The 24,838-nt window shown below is 43.0% G+C and overlaps 1 protein-coding gene across 8 annotated transcripts in view; it reads left to right on the top strand.

Moving 5' to 3' along the window:
* Positions 1 to 568: 568 nt before the first annotated feature.
* LOC110974214 (ELKS/Rab6-interacting/CAST family member 1-like) overlaps positions 569 to 24,838 on the top strand; it is an 86,627-nt gene continuing 62,357 nt past the window's right edge. For 2 of the 8 annotated variants that reach the window (XM_087135759.1, XM_087135758.1), the window contains exons 1-8: positions 575 to 1,390; positions 2,691 to 3,111; positions 11,527 to 11,958; positions 12,884 to 13,009; positions 15,031 to 15,186; positions 16,483 to 16,650; positions 18,513 to 18,680; positions 23,259 to 23,321. In XM_087135759.1, the coding sequence (XP_086991885.1) occupies positions 1,032 to 1,390; positions 2,691 to 3,111; positions 11,527 to 11,958; positions 12,884 to 13,009; positions 15,031 to 15,186; positions 16,483 to 16,650; positions 18,513 to 18,680; positions 23,259 to 23,321 (1,893 nt within the window). In that variant the 5' untranslated portion in view covers positions 575 to 1,031. Of the gene's footprint in view, positions 1,391 to 2,690; positions 3,112 to 11,526; positions 11,959 to 12,883; positions 13,010 to 15,030; positions 15,187 to 16,482; positions 16,651 to 18,512; positions 18,681 to 23,258; positions 23,322 to 24,838 lie in introns of all 8 variants that reach the window. The other 6 variants (XM_087135756.1, XM_087135757.1, XM_087135760.1 and 3 more) reach the window with 6 other exon arrangements.

Raw genomic sequence — 24,838 nt, forward strand, 5'->3', positions numbered from 1 at the left:
TTAAATTACGCTCATAAAAAACGGGATCTTCCCATCCCAAAAAGTTCGCCAAAGGCTTTTCCTCCTCAATCAGGTTTCATTCCCAACAGATAATCAGGAAGCATTCATTTCCTTCTTGTTTCGGCAATATTAAATTAAAGAAAAACAAGTTTTAGCCTTTCTTTATCACTCTACTTATTGCTCAGCAGAGCTCAGAATACAATCGGGTGCACTCTGCACTCCATGATGTATCGTGCATATCAGAGTGAGACTCGGAATTTATCAGAAATGATGGACACATAGAACACCAATCAGGGACACAGTGTGACAAATCCATACCATAAATGTGCCTTTTACAAATGTTTCCGTTTTAAGACCAAAACAAAAACATTCCGTACACAGGATGATTTTTATTTTCTCAAAGATGTAGCCCTTGTAGTTTTCCCCAAAAATTACAGGGGGAGGGGGCAAGGCAGTAGAAAGTGATCGACAAGAAGGAGCTGGTCTCGACTCGGAAATTTGTGCCGGATACCAGAATGGGCGTGTCCCAGACACACTATTGACCATGAAAAACATTTCTATGAAAATAACCTATCAAAAATGAATAAATGCCGCAATCACACAACGTAGCCTTTAATTTACGTCAAGATTTCACAAAAATAAAGATGAAAACAACTTTCTGAGTAAAAATTGCGGCGGGACTTTTGTTTTCATTCTTCCATGGTTTATCTCAGCTGACGGGTTAACGGATGACAACATGATTCCGGAGGATGAGGTATCCATGTGTACGTGTGGTCTCATCATTATTTTGCATAATTCAGTGGGCGCCGTTAGGATGAGGTCGCTGCATCCTCATCATGCTAGTGTTGGACATGCATCATCTCAGCCGGCCATTTTGGATTTGTTGGGTGTGCAAGGTGTACTGAGCGCTGCTTGTCTGTCAACACCGCAAGTTACCCGCAAAAATGACTACTCGACCGTGAATAAGCCAACTTTGGTGACCCCCCTCTGTGTGTGGAGTGTGCTAGAAGGCACTCGCGAGGCCTTTGACAATGTACAGCCCGCGCCATTCACCGCTGCCGCACGACCACGGTGGGACCAGTACCGGTGCCGCAGCAGAGCGAGACGGCAGTTCGAGCCGGAGCAGTTCTGCCTCGGGATCGGCCGCCTCGGGGACCCGTTCACCGTCGCGGTCATCATCAGCAGCTCGCCTGCGTTCCTCGAGACCGGACGTCAGCACAACCTCCCTGCCGATGGAGACGATACAGTCGTTGAATGCTGCCTATAATGCCGGACCTATTTACATGGGGGACGGGGTCGGGAGCCCAGTGCAGGGCCGATCGTCGCCTGTGTCCAGCGGGGCGAGTGGCAAGTCCAACTCACTGTCACCGCGAAACTCTCCAACTCCAAGGTACGGTATGCAGTGTGCGTACTGTGTGGGTAATAGTAATATACCCAAGATGGCTACATTATGGCATGCCATGTCGACAGCTTGATATCACTCTTGGATAGGAGGCTTGAGTCACACCACATAGCAATGAAATTGTCTGAAGCTTTTGTTTTTCATGAAAAGTGCCACCTGCAATCATGGAAAAGATTGTGGGCCCCCTACTACTCGTACTGTAGTACTAGGCTAGTGTGAGGGTCTACAGTAACATAAGATTATTCATATTTTGTTATATCTAACACAATGTATTATAACTGTGGACCTCTACTCAACAAGCAATGCTTTGTAGGGGTCTCCATCCATACAGACTATTGTCTTCACAATAAATGCATCATGTGAAAAATAAAGTAAAGGTGATGTGATGTGAATTAATTTGGCTACTTTGTTCATTGTGAGATTACAGTTGTAGCCTGCAAATTATCTTGTATGCTATTCTTTGTTCATATTGTCAAAACTTACACAATGAATTTGTGATGCAGTATCCTAATGCCACTTTTTGACGGCTCAAGTAACCGTAGTAATGACCAGTCGTTGCTATCATTTCAGGGAAATAAGCAGAACCGGAAAGTAATATTTGGGACTTAACAAATTTCAAATGTTAAATTTACAAATTGCTACAAATTTACCCATGTAATACTTATTTTGTAGTCAACTGTGAGATTTTCTCAACACTGCATATCCTTTGAGTTTTGAAAACTGAAGCAACTCATGGATCAGTGAGTAAACCGGAAACTGATTATGATCAAAAGTACGGAATGGATAACAAAGTGGAGATTTGAGAAAGGTATTTTTTAGTTATATACCTAGCTGTTTATCGGCAACACTGCATATGTGTAATAGGTTCATGTATCTTCCGTCTCTCATGTCATAGAAAGGGAGAAATGCCTTCCAAGGATGTAATCAAGTTAGTCTCCATGTAAAAAATACAGAACCTCTAATATTTGTACCATCACTAGCACATAATAGATGTTTGCAAAGTTGAAAATTCCGTTTGTAGAGTGAGACAGAAAATGTATACAAGTGGTTATTTGCTCCTGGTTACATGTTGTCTGCAACACGAATATGAATGCAGTGTTAGAAAATGCAAAAGTATTTTTTGTGTTTGCAGTTTGATAACAGGTGTTGCTATCTCAAAAGTCTATGTAATAACAAATAAAACTGAATTGACTATAACAACGCTCCGCACTTTATCTATTGCTGTCTTTGAGAGCAATCATTCTGTATTGATATTGTTGTCATGTTCTCCCTTCTGCCCAAATCACAGCCATGACAGCCGCTCCAGTAGTTTAGGATCCAGCCAGGGTCTCCACGGTTCCCCACTCACGGGCTCGGATGGTGCCGAACCCCACCCTCACCCGCCCGACCAGCTGTCCCTCAACAACTCCAACTCGGGCCCCCAACCCCACTCCCACACCCACCCGCACCCCCACCACCCAGAAGACATGCGGCCGCCCCAGGAGGCAGTCCTGCTGGACGTGCATGCCCAGCTACGGGAGTACCAGTTGGAGAATGCCAGCCTCCGGCAGGAGCTGGAGGCCAAGGAGGCCAAGCTGGCCTCCTCCATGAACAGCATCAAGACCTTCTGGAGCCCCGAGCTGAAGAAGGAGCGGGCGTTGCGGAAGGAGGAGGCCGCCCGCATGCAGGCACTGAGGGAGCAGTGTCGGACTGCCATGGAGGAAAACCAGGTTGGTACCTTAAAAAATGGGCGTTGCTCAAAAAGAGAGAGATGTAAGAAGTGTGATCCCTCTCCACTTCTAAATTTGTTGCCAGCAACATTGTGTAACTTCATTCGGAAGGGGTTGCTCTGAAGAACATCACCTACATGTACGGATGATTACCAATTCTGTCCACTTTGAACCATGACCCCCAGTATGAGTGTCACCAAGATTTTGTTTATAGAGGGGGGCAAAGTAGGGGCAGCAAGGGAGATTACTAAATTTGCCTGTTCCTCTATCATTTATGTACTCGGTGTTAAGTCCAGCTCCACTGTTTTCAATCTTTGGCAGGTAGCAAGTTACAAGGAAATGTGTTCTAGTCATGTTTTTTTTTTCCCAGTGTTGTTCATCAGTAACTTTGTGGTTTCAGTGCCAACCCAAAGTGGCCTGGAGATGCCCATGCATTTATTTAAATTAGCATACATGTAAGAAAGACTTTATGTTACTGCCTCACTGAAACCATGGAGGAACCCTCCATGCTGAAACACAGGCAGAAACTCAAATTCATTGGTAGGCTGTTCAAGTCAATTTGGGCTATTCCATTAGAACCAACAGGCTTCACACTTGGGTATAATTAACTGTTAAACCACACATAGGCTGGACCCTCACCTCCTGTACCCGACAGTTTATCTTAAATTATTGGACTGGATGCTAATGACCTGGTGAGACAGAATTGGCAGTGTGAATACATTTTGATAAACAGTTAGTGGGTACATGCTTTCTTCTGTTTTCTTTGAAGTTTGGGTGAGAGACTCGGTTATTATGGGCAACCTGATTCCCAAGTTTTCAATTCAATACTATCCTTAAATTTACACTCGGCAGGTAGTTAGCAAAATAAGGGAAAAGGTAGAACATAATGCTTTCAAGTGAGTATTGTTTTAGCCCCACAGAAAAAAAGACATTTTCGAAATATCCTTAACCTGAACAGTCCTGAATCTTGCAATTTCAACATGATTTTGCTTACACCTGAGGGGGTTAGGGTTAATTTTAACAAAATGCGATCATGCAGGAAACAGAGATGCTTTCATTGGACTTCAAGCTCTCTGGGCCATCAGGTTCCATAAAAAATAAGTTGGCTTCTCAATCTTTAAGAACCCTCCGAGGGTGGGGATACATGTACTTCCATTAGTGTGACTCAGAATTCTTAATCATCAAAAATATTTTCTGATATTTTCACTGTTTTTGGGATCCGAAAACTGAGAGACGAAAACACTTCAAAGGCTTGATGGTTCATAACCTTGCCTAACCTTGCTGGCGTATTATGTGTACTAATGAGGCAGCAGACTCATTGATGGAGCAAGGTGTAGAACAGGAAACAGGGCTAATAATAGCAGACGATTGTCTGGTTGTGGAACAATCAATAGACCTGTGATGAATTTAGCAGTATGTGTCCTGCCAGTGCATCATGTGATGGCGACCGTAGACCCATTTGCTTGGTGACGACTGTTAAAGGGACCCTCAATTCTTCGGCAGTGCAACACCCAATTACTTTTGAGCTTGCGAACCAACACGTCGAGCTAACACCTCTAGGATCTTGTCAGAATCATTCTGCTTTTTCTGGAGCTAATGACATGTTAATGGACTGCGAGCTTTTTCAAATCTTGTCCAGGTATAAAGAGATACATTTCTCTCGGGGGCAACCCTGATTGTGTGGGCATCTGTTGTCCATGCTTTGGACAATTTAGTAAAGAGAGGATAGTTGTACATTAGGCAGTACAATCCACCTTTATCCAGGATTGAAATGTTTAAATGTCAAAATCTGGATCTTGTTATCTTGGACACGCAGAGCCAATGGACCGTCACCAGCTGGCTTGAGTCGACTCAATTTGTAATTCAGGAAACGGCACTTTGATACTGGCCCCATCTGGCCGGATTAGCATTGCGTCAAGGAATACAACGTAGGCGTTGAGGCGCGATGGCAGCTGGGATATTGACTGTGTGCACATGGCGATGGGCAGTCGCGTGCGCATCCCATTGTGTAGATGTAGCCGTGTCTGCCCTTGAACTGTCGTTTAGGTCACACACAGATAGCTGTTTACAAGTCTGTCATGAATTAATTATTTTCATTATCTGTGGGGCCACATTAAGTGAAAATGGCGAGTTCAGCTGTAGCATGTGTCGCCAGGCATTCTACGATTCTTAGTGGACATTGTGTTCAAAAAGGAATCTGTTTAAAAACAATTGTACGTGTAATTTATAGATGTTTGTGGCAGCACCATGCACCTTGCATGGTGCTACCACAACTAACATGCTACCTTCACCATGAAAAGCTTCAAAGCTCAGGTGTACATGTATATACATGTATGTACATGAATGCAGTCTGTAATGATAGGCCTACCGATAGTTGTGTTTATATTCTGTCAGCTTCTCCATACATGTGCAGCAATAATGAAATCACGACCCTGCTTTGTTTGCTGTGCACAAACAATGTTTACCTTGAATGTACCAGTGCAGGGCATTCATTTCATTGTCCCTGCCTATCACAGTGTGAGAAACCACAACATGTCCAACACCTGTACAATGCACCAAATAACAAATGGGGGGGGGACACCGGGTTAAAACGTCGGTGAATGATCAACGCGCGTTCATACAGGAGGGTCTTGAACTTGTGCATAGTCTCATGAATTAATGTGGGATCGCATCACGGCAAATGCTAAGATGCAGACAGGGGCTGAGATGTCCCATCGCTCTCCTCCCCCCCTCCTCCCCCACGAGCCAAGCACTCACAGTGCAACTGAAAGACAAGATGTGAAGACTGCACGGGGTGAACTGACAGTCCAAATCAATAAACAGACATGAGGTATGCGCTGTGTCGGGCGGATTACACCAGCACATGTACATGTATCACTTTGTGCATTGCATTGTACTTGGTAATTTTTATCTACACAGAGGGCTGACATTCTCTTTGGCTCAGCAACCATTCACATTTTTTGGTGCCATTCTTGGTACATGTACATGTACATGCAGCAACCATTTGCAGTAACATTTTCCAGATGAATGCTTCACACATCCACAGAATGTGAGACGCCTGAAGATGATTTGTCCATTCGATAGTGTTATCATAGAGATTGCTTTCAAATATGAAGAGAGTACTGTCAGTTTTGATGCATAGATGTGCATGTATCGCCTGTCTGATGGTATCAAGACATAAAAATCACGTTACTTGAACCGTGACTAAATGTCACAAAACGTCAGATGATTTCAAATAGTAAGTGTGAATTTGTTAACACCTACAGTCAGCAAATTGTGAAAAAAAAAATTTGCGCATGTCCGGACATGTATGAACATGAAAAACCTAACTCCACTAAGCGTGTGAAATACGATTGTTCTGCTCTTTGAAGGTTAAGAACAAATCAGTCTCACCAGTTGTAGAGAATTGGACTTGTAGACCAAAATGTCAAAACCTGTTTACACCATGTGAATATTTATGCATAATGTGCAAAGAAAGCGTGACCATGTACATTTTTTGTGCAGTAACAGGTGTGGTTATTGCACCAATTGTGCATGCACACGTAAGTTCATGATACCTGTCATGATGAATATCATATTGCGACCTCTGTCACGCCAATACCACACAGCAGAAAGAACACTTTTAACCCTGGGAAAGATCAAGGTAATGTACCTGTTGGGTGCTTCATTCATGTACTAGTACCACGGCAAACATTGCTCATGTTTTTGCGATCTAGCACATGCATGTTTTTGCCATATCACGTGATCAAGTTTCGACCAATAACAAATCTGAATCCATTCACTGCAGTGTGACGAACATACCGGCAGATGTACTAGCACATGTGTTGAAACATGGATGTTATGGGGACCAAAGACATTTTGATATTTGTCTTGTTTCAATTGAATGTCAAATGTACGTGGATTTGTATGCTGTAGAAAATCATATCATTAGCCTTACACTGTATAGAAGCTTTGGCTCCAAGCCAAGTGACTAACATGTACTTGACAACAATGAGCAGTCATATTATAAGCCTATCCGCCCGGAGCTGAAGTGCACCCTCAGTGGCGAAAGCAAGACAGATGATACTAAGTTTTCCAACTGGGTTCTTGCACGCGTTCAGTGTGCACGCGAAGACCATACATACCAGACTAAATTCGTTGCGCGTGCTCAACATGCTCTGTGTCAAATGTGCATAAACTCGCACGCCTATGCGGTGAGTACCTACCAAAGGACTGCCAATTTCATTTCAAAACATGCCCTCTTTTGTTCCAGCTCGGAGTGGATTGAGATGACAGAGGTACGTTTCCATAAATGCCTACAGCGTTAATGCCAGCTGCAGTTAAGCATTTCGGAAAGAGCCTTAGGCCATGTCCGAAATGGGCTTCCAGAGATACGGCTAGGTCTATTGTCTGCGCGTCTCCACGCAATTCCAATGGACCGAAGACCTAGACCTAGCTCTAGACAGGAGATTTGGATGCAGCCTTAGTCTTTGCAGAAATACTCACTATGTTCAAGTATATCATTGGCACTCGAAGTTACATCTGTCACACTCGCTTATCATCCATTTTTGTATCAGGCTATGCTTAAAGTACCAGTAGGCACGCGTGTACATGTATGCATGTCATGGATGTTGTGTGGGCATAGCCAAAAATGTCTTTTTGTAAACTCAGCCTGAAGTCAGAAACTGGTGGATTGGAAAACTAGCGGAAAACGTGTGACGTCAGTGCAAACTATTCAGGTTCAACAACCGAGCGAACACTTGACAGGTAAATCAAAGTAAAGGAAAAAGACTATTTGACAAAGCTGCGGGCGCTGTGTGAGGATACAGACAGGAAAATGGCATCATCAAGCGAGTTCACCGCAGATGAAGCTTGATGTGTTCAAATTGAAAGGCACTTTCCCGCTGATTCATTCTGGCACAAACACAAATCAAAGTACATGAAATGTACATCAGCTCGTGCCGCTGTGCGCCTGGCAAGAAATGACTAAGAGAAGCAGAATTGATGGAGGTTATTATCAGCGGCCAGTGCTCGTACTCGTACATATGTTCAGTGTTAGGTAGCTTTTGTCCCCTGTCTTGAAAAGAAGACATTTTCGTGCCGGAAGAGAACTTGCCACATCCAAAAAAGCACGGGAACTGATTTGTTTCTCAATAAACATCTCAGGTTGAACCCAAGGAAAGGAGTTGGAGCCTATTGTGTGCAGTAAACTGTAAAACTCGCACTTTGAAAATGCGGTTATGCAACTTTTGTGGTCAAGTTTTTATAAGGTTTGACATAGAAATGTGAAAACCTGCGACAAATCTCTCAAAGATCCTTGATAATCTACCAGGACCAAATTTCACGGCGCTGCTTAGCTACATTACAGGATTTAGAGGCTCCTTGCATTTCTTGCAGACAGTAAGTTTTTAGCACCGCAAAAGGCGTGCCTACCTTTGAGGAAAAATTTGCTTAATCTTGATTCGCCCTTACAACTATAGGCACAACCAGGTCAAGCACCGCCATGTAATAGTGCATTTTAAAAGGTTAGAAAATTTCTCTGCTATAGGAAGAAAGACTTTTTTGTTGACTGTTATAAAAGCAGGTCTTTGAAATTTAGCCCAGGTTTGGAGGATTTTGTCAGATTAAGGAAGGTACGTGTATTGGTTGGTTAGTTTGAAGGGTCTCAATACCCCTTTCAAATTGGAGTGTACACAAGAAATGTGCCATTAGTTTGTTGCCCGGTAGAGGATTTGTGGAATATTCCGGAAGGTACATGCACATGATATGCACCAAGCCAAAATTGCCTCGGGAGTTCTAGGTAATTAATTGAAACATTCAAGTACCCATACGTTATGTTGGTACGTGTCATGAATGTACATGTGGAGGGGTATAAGATTTTCCCTCTTTTGTATTTACATGTACATGCTCAGAATACATGTACATTGCATCGTGCATTGTGATTGTACAAGTCCGGACAGTACGTGCAGACACCTACAGTGCATGCAAGATTCACCTGCACCACGTACATGTACAGTGTACATGTAGCGGTGTACACATGCACCTGAGCAAATAGCAATATATGTACATATACTGTACTAGTACAGGCTTTGTCAAAACCTTTTATCTGAACTTGTATCACATATCGGTACACTGCACAGGGACAGGTGTACATGTGTCATATTTTTATGAGCAAACATCCATTGTGTATGGAATGCACATGTACATATAGACCTTTACTTTGTCGGACAGTAAGTTGCAAGTACTAAAGTTACCATACATGTACATGTATAGATCTGTACCATGGAGGAAGGAAACCAACGTCTATGCCCATACATACTGGTACATATACCTGCTCGTGTAGGAATGTGAGTGTAATGTGTTGGGAGAAAGTGAATATGAAGTAAAATAACACAACTTGATGAACGAGGTGTGGTTCTAGTCCTGAGGACGGCCAGAGCACACTGGCCGAAACGTTGAGTTAACACTCACCGGTTCTTTTAAGAACCACACCTTGCCCAAAAGAGATTGATTCCATGGTGTACCCGCAAACCCATTTCTCATGTCTCTTCCACCATGCAAAGCTTCAAATCTTACAAATCGATGACTTGTGTAGCACTTTTCTGTGTACAGTGTACATGTACTTGTAACTGCATCTGCACCAGTAGACTTCTTTGATACATGTATGGAGAAAATATATTATATTCCAGTGCAAGGTATATGTAGTAAATTTGCTGTTGCCTATGACAGATCTTTCCTCAGCTTTACTGTCCTAAGTCACCAAAAAAAAAGGTCTTTGTCCCCTAGATGGATATTTGCAGAGGGCAGAAGAAGTTGAGGAGAGCTCCTGTGCCCTCTGATTCCTGCAGGATGATTCCTGGGGCAAGCCATCGTTATTGATCTAATAACTATACCCACTGAATTGAAACGGCTGATATTCACAAGTGTCAGGTTTCTCCCGTCTTGCTCCACGAGAGGCCCCCCTGCAACGTGGTGTAGCCTGTGCACAGATAGAATTCTCTCTCTGAAAATAACCTTTGTGACGACAAATAGCGCTAGGTATGGAAAGAGATGTGAAGGGGGGGAGGGAGGGGCCCACAGCGCAAGGTTGAGGTGTGAAACATGGTATATGTGCCATGTTGTCTGCGGTCTGCTAGCTGTGTGCTCTCTCTATAATTTGGCCAACTGCCCCAATTTTTCCCGGATGACTGTTGACAGTTTGAAATCGTCTGAGGTGGCAGGGGATATAGAGGTTGAAAACAATCCAATGCAGTGTTTTGTTACTGGGCCAGTTATTGTAATATTCCAGCTTTGACCACGGGTACCGGGTTCTCCTGGTTACCGAATCTCGTCTCAATACTGTTATCTTATTATACATTTACATTTATTCTTGTTTCATTTCACTTCAATCATATAAAAAGACCAATAAGATATTCATAATTGTGACAATAAAACCGAAATGAATGAATGAATAAGAGTGTTCTAGGAATTTTTTTTCTCATAAATAAGCGCTGTAATGGTTCTTTTTAGGTTCAGAGAAAACTTTGTTGGTTTTAGGCACTTCTGTATCTAAATTATGACAACACTAGATTGAACAAAAAAGACTGAGAATGTACAGAAATGGAATAAAACATGGAGGAAGATGTGGCAGTTTACATGTTTATGTACTTCCCTCCCCCCGTCTACCGGTAGTTCTTCCACATATGGGTACACTTGGTTGAAGTCCATACATGTATTACTGTCGGCTTGTATTTGCTTCCTCAGTCACTCAGTGTACAAAAAAAGTTCATCACGTGATGGTTATGCTGTACTACGAAATCACGAACATGTGGTTCTTAACACTTTTCCTTTTAGCAATATCAGGGGTCATTAGATTAATTCCTTTTCAATGTGTCTCAACAAACATTGGCCTCCTCTGAACAATGCTTCTTGAATATGGCTTTCAGGATAAAGCTGATTCAGACTAAAACAAAGCTCCCACTTTCCAAAGAACTCAGGCCAAGATCTGATTCAAATGCAGGAAAAAGTCTGCCAGCATCGTCAGTGCAAACTATTTTCCTCTGAACAGTGCTCCCTGCAGACAAATTTCCAGAAGAAAGATGATCTCAGTGACTGCTAATATTGTTCCATTTCCCTTCTCCCACCCCATAAGTACTGCAGCCAGGGGCTGAAACATTTGCAAGAAGAATTCTAGCAATGTTTTTACAAACCTTTCACCCTTTGGAAAGTGCTTCCGGCAGACAGTGTTCCCGAGCAAAAGTTGATTCCCAAGACTGATCATACTCTTCCATTCAAGAACTCTTCCCCCAAGAACTCTTGCCCGGTCCTGGAGTAGATGCAGAGGAACTCTTTAGAAACCTTTGCCCCTTGTGCTTCATGGAGACAATTTTTCTGAACGAAAGTTGATCCCCCGAGACTGATAATTTTCTTCTCTTCTTCCTTCCTCCCAACCCAAAGAACTACTGTCAGGACCTGAAGCAAATGCAGGATGAGCTCCAGCACCAGCGGGAGTTCAACGCCCAGATGCAGGCCTCGCTCTCCAGCCACGCGGCCAGCGCCGGCGCCCACCTGGCCCCCCGCCACGAGGCCGAGGCACTGCGGGCGGAGCGGGAGCGGCTGGCCAAAGAGGTGTTCCTCCTGCGCAAGACACTGGAGGAGATGGAGATCCGCAGCGAGACGCAGAAGCAGACGCTGGCCGCCCGGGACGAGAGCATCAAGAAGCTGCTAGAGATGCTTCAGAGCAAAGGGTTACCGGCCAAGCACCTGGCCGAGGCCGAGCGGGAAGAGGCAGACCGGCTGCGGTCGAAGGTCGTGGAGGCGGAGTCCCGCATCCTGCAGCTGGAGACAATGCTGGACCAGCGGGACCGGGAGAGGAGTAGATTGGCTGACGTAAGTCCCACAGGTGTTTATTTTCAGTAAACAAGACCTGCATGTGTGAACTAATACAGGCTCTGATTTTTTTTAATGCTGGTTTAACAAGTGCACAGTATTGGTTGATGTATTTGGAGTGAAGAATATGTATGTACCGAGTATACTCTTTCCTGACACCTTAACACTGCGCAACTCAGTATTTTATACGTACATGTAGGTGCATGTTTAAGAAACGGTTGAAGCATTTCACTGACACGTGTGCTGTGTTCTTCTGAAAACTTTCAAGGAATATGATTGGATTTTTCTTAGGGACTCCTAAACCAATGTTGAACTTCTCAAACAATCTTTTGAGGAAGCTTTCTGGGTACTTGCATCTTAAAATACCATACTTGTGCCTTGGAGCCAATTTCAAATTCTTGGAATAAACAATTTCGCTATCTAGTTCCTTGTGAACTAGTGGCTGAGCTTGCACACTCCACAAAAAAACAGAAAACAACTACCCATACAAAGCAAAAGAACAGAGTTGTGTGTTTGATTTTGGCAAATTTAGGGCTGTATGGCTGAAAGTTTACACATACAGTAGAGAGTACCGAAGAGAATATGTCACGCACAATTATGTGCATAAAAATCATTAGCGTAAGAACTAGCACATGAACCAACATGTGTATTAGTACTAAACATCCTGGTTCAAAATGATATCCCACTTCGGTACGCTATAGCGTACAATCGTGTACCATTGTGTTTTACAAAAATGTGGACTTTTAGTTGCAATTTGTGTTTTGTTTTGTTTTGTATACGTGCATCTAACACCCGCCATACTAACACCGAAACCTTGCCAACTGCATTTGTGCAACTGTCGCATGCTGTCCAAATGTGTCTGTGCGTGCCTGTGTTGTTGGGTGTACACCCTGTGTTGACTGGACACTGGCTGGATGACCGTCAGGAGCTTCGCCAGTCGGCTGCCCAGGCTGGCTGGTTTGAGCAGCAGCTGGTGGACACCGTGCTCCAGTCGGATGAATCCAGGCAAATTAACCTGGTGAAATCTCTCTGCAAAACTGCCAAAACCAAGGTACCACTCCATTCTACACGGGCAGGATTTGAGGTGATGGGTGCATGCTGGTTGTGACTGGTGTTTGGGACTTTGTACAGTATGTAGCTTCAATGCTGAAACATACTGGTGTACGTGCAGTACATGTACGTGTATATATACAATGTACATACATTCATTGCATACTCTGAGTTTAACCCTAACCATGATCCTCAATCCTTCAAAGTCCCCGGGGCAGTTCTGGAGGATTTAGGCTGCATGGCAAAATCACGTTGCTGATTGCGAAGGATGCATTGCCTCAATGTTGTGGGTTAGAGGTTGTGTTTATGTTCGGCCATGTATAAATTTGTGAAATCTTCCATGCTGCTTCAGGATACCATTCACACTGCCTCAACATAATCAGAAGAATTGCCAGAGATTTTGAAGGATTGAGGCAATGGGCACCCCTCCACAGAACACATTTCAGAAATATCGGAGGATTTTGGAGGATTGAGGCAATGGGCACCCCTCCACAGAACACATTTCAGAAATATCGGAGGATTTTGGAGGATTGAGGCTGTAGCCAATTGTCTGATGGGGGTAGTTGGAGGATTTTGAAAGATTACATGTAGCTGCAAGGGCCTAGCCGGTTAGGGTTCATATACATGTACATGTACACCGCCCCGGTTGAAACCATCTTGATAAACAGGTCAACCCTAAGCTTTGAGGTTTATGTAAATCACGTAGAGTCTTGTTGAATTTGGCATGCTCGGGTATTAACATGATGATACAAATTCTGTCAAACTGGGAAAGAGGGGTTTGGGTAAGGGAAGATTTTAACATACGTGTATCCCCCCACCCCTCCAAAAATGAGAAATGACAAATTGGAAGGACCTTCCTTCTGTAGGTCAAACGGCTACTTCTTCCTTAAAACCCTTGGAAACCTGGAAAAATCGATCCACCTCACTGAAGAGCATATGTGTCCCTTCCATGCATGCTGATGTTAGCTACCAGTTTGTAATGTCATCCCTCATTTTAATACACCCCGTCCCCGCCCCCTCTTTCTCTCCTCTCCTGCCTACCCTGGGCACCAAACCTGGATATATCCAGTACATTGTACATATGTAAGCCACTGTGTCCAGTCTTTGATGTTTTTCCGCTTTTTCACCTTCAATATGAATCTGTGTCATCGTTGTGCAGTTTCAAGGCTACACGTGTACATGTATATATCCCGGTGCATTCCTTCATGGCAGGTACATCTTGATTTGATGATTATGTATTAATGTCATGATATACATGTGTGCACCAACCATCGGATCAAACACACTGTCGAGTTACATGCACGGCACACATACATGTACGTCAAAGCATTTTTTGAATGGTTTTCATTCGACTGATCCACTGCCTCCTTACTTGGGCTCGACAGGCTTAGGAGCGAATTAGACAGTTTATAAACTTGAAAGTGAAAGTGCACTTGCTCTGCAGTGAAAACTATCTCATTCTGAAAAGCATTAACTTTCCTTTGAATAGTTGACAAAAGCATGGAGGAAGTAAAAAGGAAACCTGTCCAATGCATGCTAAAACACTGTCAGTGCCGACCGTGTGCAACTTACTTTCTGCAGTGTAAAAAGAAGTGTGCTGATAAATCCTGGTATGGTATAACTGACTGCAACTGGACTTGAACTCCCCGCAGAATCCTGTATCAGTTACTGATGCGGAGTTGTGATACAGTGTTTGGCGGGTGCAGATTCAAACTCTGCACTTGTTAATTGCTTTGTTGAACCCCATCTACATGTAGATGGGACTTGTGCCTTGGGGATATGATAATATGTAATTTAGTGCTTTGACCTTGACAGTAAGGAGAGCACCAAGGGCCACATCTAACCCAAGCATGGCAAGAAAGCTCAAAGAGTTTTTCTAACAAAATCTTGGGCAGTGCTAAGGTTACCGTAGTTTATTGCTTGTGTAATTACATCACTGAGGTGCGGAATTCCCCAGGTGTTGGCGTTCTGTTTATTTCAAGACCCTTCGATCGATGAGTTCCTTGTCTCTTGGCTCTGCAGGAGGAGAAGATCGCCACCCTGGAGAGTCGAGTCCGGGAGTACGAGCATGAGCTGAGGAGGGTGCGGTCCCTGGGCTCGCTGAGCCCCGAGGAGCGGGAAGACCGGCAACGAGAGATAGATGACTACAAGAGCCATTCCAAGCTTCTCAAGAACCAGGTGAGCTTGGGGGAGAGGAGGGGAGGGAGGTGCGATTGCTGCAGAAACTTCCCCATGTTCTCCTTGTCCCCCTGTTGGACCTGCTTGTAGGAGCCCTCATGCTCCTGATGGCTGTGTGCTGTGTTAATGGTGTCACACATGCTGTGAGAGTAATTAGTGTGTACAGGCATGCTTTATCAAACTACACGAAGACTGCACTTCAGTAGAGTCTTGTGAGACTTCTGCTGTCTTCAGTTCTAAATTAGTATGAATCATGACTTGACTTTGACAGCAATAGTTCAAACTTATTTTGTCTTGACAAAATTTATCTCATTTTTGCTTTGAAAATGTATGATCTCTAAATCTATTATGATAGCTCCTTTTCAGACTCAATATGCAGTATCGCACAGCACGCCCAGCCCCAATAAAGTCAGTGTAGACCATTCTACCACTTCTCACCTGACTTAATTTCCTGATCTCTCTGCATGAGCTGCAGTCATCCCAGGCATTGCTGACCTATAAGGTTTCATGACCTCTCAGACCCGAGGACAGTGCACTAGCCTTTTTTCTCCAAGCCCCTCTCACAGCCTGAGGGCGGGGACCCACCATGGGTTTCAACCAGCAAGAAAAAAACAGATAAGGAAAAAAAAAAGAAAACAGAACAGCTTGTGTTTATCATAGGTCAGTTAACGCTGAGAAGTGCAAGGCATCAGCTTAGTGATTACCAGCATAAAATACGCCATCAGGGTTAACAACATCATTGGCTGGATGTTATCATTCGATACAGTTTTGCTCCATTTCTTTTTAATTTTACGTCGCATGGACTTTCGTCATAACCAGAAATATTGCGCGCTAACTGCATCTTGATATAAATGCTTTCCTGTGTCATATAGCTGAGAGCATGCAATTAGACAAACTCTCCTGCTCAAGAGGCTTTCTTGTTTTCTCATGAAGTATTCACGTAAAGGTTGTTGGGCCTTTGTTCAAATATACACAACTTTTGGGATTTTGGATGTAACTTGATGAGTCTTTGTACTGTGGAGGACAGCCACATTTATATTGTGCTCTAACTGTGAAGCTGTTAACATTTTCGTAATAAAATTTAAGATAGTGGACTTTCTGTTGCACTGAAAACATTAAAACCCATTTAAAAAGCACATGTAACATGGGAAAGCTCAAACTCATCTGCTGTCCCTCTGCACTGGCAAATTCACGAATTTCAAAATAGGGGATGAAATTCCAGTACATTCATGCATAATGGAGTACACATTAAAGAGGCCGATTAATTGTCTTGACTCTTCCGTTTGACATGCACAGGTTGATCAACTCAAACTCGAGCTCAACAAGAAATCGTCAGAGGTGCAAGCGCTGCAGACCAAGATCGAGACGCTGACCCACCAGCATCAGGACTACCAGGCCCATGTCAGTCTGCTCAAGGAGTCACTGGCAGCCAAAGAGCAGCACTCCAGCATCCTGCAGGCAGACGTGAGTTGGAGTCCAATTGGTTTGAGTTTGATTTGAAGTGGGATCAGACCCACTGGTCCCAACATTTTTGACTGCGGAGTGTGTTGAGAGTGAGGGCAGGACGCCACTTGGTACCATCTTTGGAGGCCCAAATGCATTTGTGCGCGCAATTAAAGTCTCCCCAGTAGACTCAACATCTCAAAGAGGCTTCTATGTGCATTCATTTTACTTTTGTTTGTGCCAGGGATATTGAGATAAAAATTGTTCTATGTCTAAGTAACTCTCAAATTACTTAGTTATCTCTCGATACAGCTTGAAAACATGGAAAATTACGAACTTCTGTCATGTGCTTTCCTGCGCAGAATGTGGTAGTGGCCATCTTTGGATGACCAAAGACAGAACCATAGAGGAAGTGTTTGTTTGTGTACAGAAATATCCAATCAGGATGTAGAGATCATTGGCTACACCAGTCCATGTCTTGAACTAGTCTTGGCTTGTTTTGCTCTCATTTCATTGGTTGCATTTTGTCATTTCTGTTGCATAGTGTTGTGTTGCGTTAATCTGTTGCATTTTGATTAGCCATTATGTACCCCCTTGCTTTCAAAGAAGGGACATGCCGAAGTGGAAGTTTCGACAGAGCCCTCCCCCTTTTCGTGTTTATGTCGAAGTACAGAACATTTTCAGTCACATGATTTTTGACAGTCAGCGTTCAGTTTAATGGGTGTGTGGGGAAACGCAAGCCTTCCGAGTCTCTCAACATTCTGGCATTAATGAAATTGCCAACAGAAATACATAGATTTGAAAATGTACCTCCATGGACATGGTACGCTTCCTGAAATGCCTTTGCCCGTCATGTTACATCACATGAAAACCTCTATATATGTCGAGACAGGGTCTATAAATATCTGGTTTGTCTCATCATTAGCTTTAATTCTGTTTCTGTCTATGTGTTGGAACCCCAGCACTGATAAATTTATTCCACTGGAAGGTCCCCTCCTGTCAAGCGATTGGTCCCCGCTCGGTCCTTTGATCTGCTGTGTCACGAATAACCTGTTTCCACTCAGCCTATGGGGTTCATTGCGTCGTGTATCATTTATCCACCCCCACGATCAATCGCAGGGCCATCTGAGTCAACACTGCACCAAAAACATGCCAGGTTTTTTACTGTTTTTTTGTTCTGGATATCGGATGCCTTTTCATGCAAGGATTATCATCCAGTCTCTGAGTTCTTAGAGATTTTTCTTGTTGTCCCAAAGTGCTCTCAGGACTTCCGGAGATTATTCAAATTACTGCAGGGGTGTGAGAAGCCAGTTTTTCAGCCGATTGCAGCTTTTTATGATTAGATCTTTACTCTGAATTTCAGGTTTTTTATACAAAATTATGGGAACTTTTTTTTTTAATTTGAGCTTTTTTGTGTATGTAACCACTCACACCCCATATTAGTACGCGTGTGATTGGAACCTGTTCTGACTATGTTTGGTTTCTTTCTCTGTACATGGGCATTGTGTGTGTGAAATAGGGGTTAGGGTTCTTATTGACTTACGTTGTACAAGATGGAATGCCTTTAACTCAAAGAGCTGCTCTAGCAGCCTGTAGCTCATATAGACCTTTTTCATCCACATGACTGGGTTGTGCTAAATGTAAATAATACCACCACGTGTGGACTGCCTTGGCCATGGGGACCGCATGTGTTCCTACGGGCAGCTTCAACCATGTGCGGACCCTGCATGCTGGACTAGTTTATCTTGAATAGGTAGATTACCATCACAACACTATGCATTTGTTACCATAACAACACATCATAGGTCCAGCACTATGGTGACATCATAGGAAAAATTAGGTCACAGCTGCTCGTTCTTTTTTTTTATCAATGCACCAATCAGGTGGAAGCTTTGCGGGCACGTCTCGATGAAAAGGAGATGACCCTTGTCAGGAAAGAGCAACTCCTGAGCACTCTCAGTACGGACAAGACGAAGCGCTTCTCTGAGGTCAACGAACTCAAAGAGATGCTGGATATTAAGGAGCGCAAGATTGGCGTACTCCAGAGGAAGGTACAAACAAACAGTCTTTGTGTCAAAGCAAGAATTACAAACAATAACACAGCATCTTTCATACCCTCTGCATTGTTTTTTATTACTGCTGTTCAGGTTGAGGTACATGCATGTTGCATTGCATAATGTTGGCTATTGTGTGTACATGTACATACAGAATGACATTGGATTGCCCCAATTTAACTCTCTGCACCAGTCACAGGAAATTCATTTAACTTGGGACTTTGGTTTCAGCAGCTGAAGCCATTAAAATGAATGCAATGTTCGTGGTTACAGCTCTCTCTGGTTATAGATATTTGGCAGTCCCAGAGGATTGTTCTGCCATGACACATCAGCATCCATCTTTCAGGTATGCGACTTGTCCTCGGATCAACTGATTTAATGGTTTTTCACTTCACACTCTTGCCGTTGAAAATTGAAAAACATTGAAGTCTTGTAAAGATTGGGATTTCCTCGTTTTTTGTCAAAGTCCAAGTTGTATGCCTGGTATTTGAAGGTTTTTACCCATGAAAATGACTTATTGACTGAACTTTAGTCTTTAAAATATAGCACAAGACAACAAATGAAAACTTCCTTATTTGACTACTTGATTGGCCTAATTTCCTTGACACCAATCGTAGTTTTCTAGACATTAGTCCTCGTTTATCTGGGCCAATTCTCAAAGTGCATAGTGTCCACAACTTTCTAAATCAGTAATATCTTGGTCGGAATCTGATTTTAAAAAAAAATCACTTTTTGCTCGAGTAGAGGTCACTACAGTATCTCAAAGTTCAAGTCAAACAGCCAGCGCAAAACTTGTTTACAAATTCTTTGCATGGTTGTAAGTGCCTTTATCATGAGTCATGACAAAAACCATTATCAACCGGACTCAATATGCAGAGAATTCCAGCTCATTTGACTTTTGTTGCGGCAGCCCCAGACGGGAGCCCCGTTCAGACTGCAAACACTGGGGTCCCATTCCTCACTGCCAGATGACAAATGAATGGGTTGATAATGACCGCTGTTGTTGTGGTAGTCAACATGCATAAACACAAAGGCTTCGACCGTGCCTGCTTTAATAATACACTTTTACATGTTGCCTTTCACTGGAGAGCGCGTTCACTGTTGACTTATTCTGGCTGGAGAAGTGCACAGACTCTAATACCAGGAATATGTGCAAATCACACACACATGTGATGAACCTGTAAGGTTTTTCCATTTGTGTTTGCCTACATCCATTGTCGTTTCAGTGCAGGCAGTGCACTGGGGGTCTTGGGTGAATGCTCTTGTGCTGTACATACAGTCAGGATACCGGGGAAAAAACCAAGTGAGAAGACAGTGCTGTGGGTCCTCAGACTCGGCAACCTGTCCTCGGTCCGAATTAGACGAAAAGTAGAGGGCGAAACATCATCTTTTCTCAGATGAGAATTGTTGACTCACTCCCTCTAAACAAAGCCACAGAGTAGAACAAATCACAAACAATTGCCCAGGTTTGATTCAGAACCACAAGCAGAGGAATTGCTGCCCGTCACTCTCAAGTTAAGTCCAGATTTTTTCAGGGAACTTCTCTGCAACCTCATCAGAGAATCAAATCAGCCAGAATTAACCGTCTCGCTAAACTGATTACAGCCACACACAAGAGTCCGAGAGCCACACTTGTTTTCAGCCGCGCATATGCTGTCCGGGCAGCGTAATGAAATTAACGTCTTATTACAGCAGATTAGCAGACCCCACCATGGGAAATCAATGGCTCCTATCCGCAGGATGTCGTTGAAACAGTTGCAGATCAGAATGCTCGGCAGCATGCCACCAAGTTTAATGTCAAAGTCACAGTCTCTGTAAAGAGTCCAAACAGATCAGGCTTTGAGAAAAATTGGTGTTTGGCATGAAACTTATCATCATTATGAAAAACAGATACTTCTATTTGTTTGTATTTTCTCTAGTCTTAACATCACATCATGTGCATTATTTAGATACTAGATTGTGTGGTTTGGTTGAAGCAATTGTGCATTTCACATGTGAGTTTATCTCTTCAGGACTTAAGCAGTAAGTGCATAAGAAGGAGTGAGTTCATGGGTTTGCATTTCAAATTCCTCATTTTCAATTGGTTACAGGTACAGCTTTTCCAAATCTTCAATTAAAGCATTCTGTATGAGTGGGCACATGAGGTTTCATTTCTCACACAGTCATTAAGCACACCACATTGATCCCAGGTGGTTAGCAGGTGAAAACAAGCGAAATACATGGTAGCATGTACGATGTAAGCAAGTGACTGGTAGTTGGGATAAATGACTTTTTGAGATGTTCCAATGTTGTAACCAGTCACTGAGTTTTTGTAGCTCAAGTTGAGTCATCCAAAATTGTCACGCGAGCTGGACTTGAGTCCAGATTATCCTGGATGATGATGTCAGTCTTTTTGTCGTTCCACTGTGCGGGCAGCAAGATCAATAACATGTGAAATTTTTTTATTGCGTTCTCGCATCTTGTAAACTCAATCATTGCATTTTAAACATTTTTATATCCCAATTAATAGGAACTGATAGTGATCTGAAACAATTGTGCTGTTTCAAGAATGACACACTGAAAATATTGAAGGAGATAGATGTAAAGTGTGCCACAAGTTATTCACATGATCATACTTTGTCATTAGCATAATCCTCCTTGTTGAGTACATGTACATGTATGTGTAATGTACAAACTGTGTTAAAAAAAACCACCCTCAAGGAAAGTCTAGTTTGCAAAAATGTTTACTCTTAGTGTTCTTTTCAAAAAATTAAACCCCCCCCCAAATTTGAATGATACAGCTATGTTTTATATGTACATGCTTTATCTCCTGAAAATGTTTTCCTCTTTGTGAGGTCGGTTTTTATATTACTCACTTCCGTGTTGCCAGGCAACGGGTGTTTCAGCCTTTCCTTCTCTTGCAGTGGTTATATCTAGAAAGTGATTGTGATTATGTAGAAAGCATTTTTGCGATCTCCAGCCTAGATGATTGGAGCTTAAAAATAAGCGTCAAAGAAGTGAAACGTTTGTATGAATCGTCAGTTCATAAGGAAAGACGAATGGATAGAAACCATAATGGTTTGCGGTACAAAGGCGGGGGGGGGACTTGGAACAATCAGTGCTTAGTACAAGTTTGCTTGAGACATAAGGAACAAAAGGACCATTTGTTATTGGTCTCCACTGCACTTTTTTCTATGACAGCCGAGAAGTCCAGGTAATGCCATCGACCTTGTGTTCACAAGCATCAAAAATATTGTCTTCATTGAGCCAGGAAGTTTGTACATAAGCCGACAAAATTCAAAGCACAAAAGCATGTACTGCAGCTGTTTGTGAGCACGTACGTGTACTTGGCAGGCAAGCAATTTGGCAACATTAGCACCGAACATATCCGCAGGATCTTAAGCAGAAGACGAGTTACCACTGCTGAAAACAAACAGCTGAGTGGATTGTGAACAATAGAACAGCTTTTTACATGCACATGTACCTTCAATGGAGTCTGAGGACTTGCTTCAGTCAGGCAATTTTAACCCTAACATTCCTGAATCCTCCAACTTTAATATGATTTTGCACACACCCTAGGGAGTTAGGGTTAATGAAGTAGTTAGCATCCAATGGGCACAGTTGTCGAGTCCTCCAAAGTCAGTCACAAGTCATCCCAGTCGGAGGATAGATTGCAAAGATCAATTGCAATTCAAATCAACTGAGAAAAAGAGTTCCTTTGTCCTTGTTCATTCCTCTCTGGGCTTGCAGTGGACTTGGTTACAGCTCCCCTTTCTAGATAATTAGGAGATACACTGTAGCCTGTATGTGGCAAAGGGTATCCCCTTCTCTTTGACAGGGCTGTGCTCAAAACGTTTTGGAGTGTTTGAGATACCACGGGATGCGCTTGATAACAACATGTGTAGACAGTGTTTGGTTGTATAGGGACATACGTGTACATGTAAGGGGTCCTCTAGGACATTCCTCTTTCTGCTGTGTGCCGTGCTTGTTGTAAGGATGTTGCCACGAGGGCTGGGATCAGGTGGACTCGTTGATTGCTGTTGAGCCAACATACAGTGAATAGCACCCCTCCATCCCTCCTTGTCTTTTTCAAACCATTTAAGACCTTGTTACCTCATAGTGTGTGGGGGAAGGATGTGGTCAAGTGATCCAGGTGGTTAGAATTGTTTACTCTCGATCAGAGGCTGCATCCGAATCTGTTGTCTAGAGCTAGGTCTAGGTCTTTGCTCCATTGGAAATGCGTGGAGACGCGTAGACAGTAGACGTAGCCGTAGCTCTGGAAGCCCATTTCGGACACGGCCAGAGAATCGGAAGTTTGAATCCAGCAGCTGCTTACACTAGGCAAGTCACTCTACTCCCACATGCCACTCTCCCCCCAGGAGTATATATTGGCACCTATGAGGGTAGGCTGCTGATCTAGGTTTCATGACCTGATGATAATCCTTCTTATCACAATTACATTGAATACATTGTATTAGCTTGTCATTTGTTTTAAAACCATCACGGCCCTCAGCAGATAATTCACCAAGCTGGCTTCTAATCCATATCTTGTGTTATTGTTACGTTATGTTTTTTTTTGCTTCGCTGCCCGCAAAGCTTTCTGATTTGACTAATGCCATGGACATCAAGGAGCGGAAACAATACATACTTCAAATCAAGGTGACAGCCGTACTAACCCCACCAGTGGCTTAACTATTGGGGGAATGCTCCCCACTACTGTTTGAAATGTTGAAATGTATACAACCTCTGTATAAGTCTTCAGTTCATTTGCTTTTGATGCCCACTTGGAGAAAGATGTGAGCCCCAGGTGCCCCCTCGGAAATTTCACCCCAGTTACGCTACTGTAACCCACTAACAACTCCTTATCTTCTCTTAGTGCCTGTGTTATTAATAGTCAGCCGTGTGCCTAATGGCCCATAGGATCATTGGCATTTACTGCTCTTGTTTCTTATTTTCAAAAGGCCAGTTTGTGCCTGATGTGAGAGCAAACATAAATGCAAATTTGATGTCATCAAGCTTTTAATGGTGTTCTTTTACCAAACTTGAAACGTTAAACTTTGTGGTGACATAACAAAGTTGTATTCAAGTTTGCTTTCACAGAACCGAAACAAGCTGAGCTTGTTGCTTACTGTTTATAGACTAACCTGCTGATATGGATGTACATGTGCTTATAATCTGAGCGGGTGCTGTGGACTTTATGCGCACTGCATGTAACCATTCCAACAAGGCCAGAGTTACGGTACTTTTTTTGAAAAAAATTTAGTGCCCCACTCAAAAACATTCCCTACACACACACAATCCACAACAGGTTTTTTGTACTCATTCAGTCGAAAATAAGACACAGTTCATACCTTCCTTGGGTCCCTTTCATAGACAAGTATCATCATCTGAAGTTTCAGCACCAAGTCAGGTACTTTATCCAGAAAATGGTGAAAAACTTGTGCCCAATTTATATTCTTCTCAATGTGCAGTTACACCTGCACTTCAGTTGGCAGCCACTCAATCACAAATTGCAGATCGGTGATTATCTTGGAAGTCCATAATTATATTCTGATGTCTCCAGGTAAACGACGCATCCACTTTGTTCAGACCTATGAATAATACAGTGGGACATCATAAAATAACAGTGTAATCTTTGTCTCAGTAACTGGCATTAATCAGTTGGAGATCATAATGCTACCGTGATGCTACTTCACAAGTTTTAATGCTTGAGATTGTACTCTCAATAATGACATGTTCACAGTTTGGTATGCAGTACCAACTCTCTGTTTTTTGTCTCAAGTAATTTTTTATGATCAAAAGTTTTGCTGTTTTCGTTGTGGATAATTGCAAATGATCCTATTGGCCTTTCTCACTATCTAGCTTTGGGTAAAACTGCTGTGGATTTCGCTTCATATAAAATGAGAAAAATTTATGTCTCTTGCTTTATTTTCGTCAGTGGTTGCAATTTGCAGCCCCATTTTCCTCCCATAGATAATCATCCTGAAAATGATCACATTCCCTCAAATTGTTGGAAAAAAAAATTGTAAATGGGACGGCACATATGGGTGGAGGGTTCCAAGGGAAATTTTAAGGCCAGATAAGCCACAGCTGTGTCTTACACACTCAGCTACTGCATGGAATAACATTTGCCCTTATAGAAGCCACTGGCCAGTGGCTGCTGTAATTTACCATAG

This window comes from Acanthaster planci, linkage group LG04, assembly GCF_054643075.1.
Source record: "Acanthaster planci isolate LZ-2023a linkage group LG04, COTS_SCS, whole genome shotgun sequence".
NCBI lineage: Eukaryota > Metazoa > Echinodermata > Asteroidea > Valvatida > Acanthasteridae > Acanthaster > Acanthaster planci.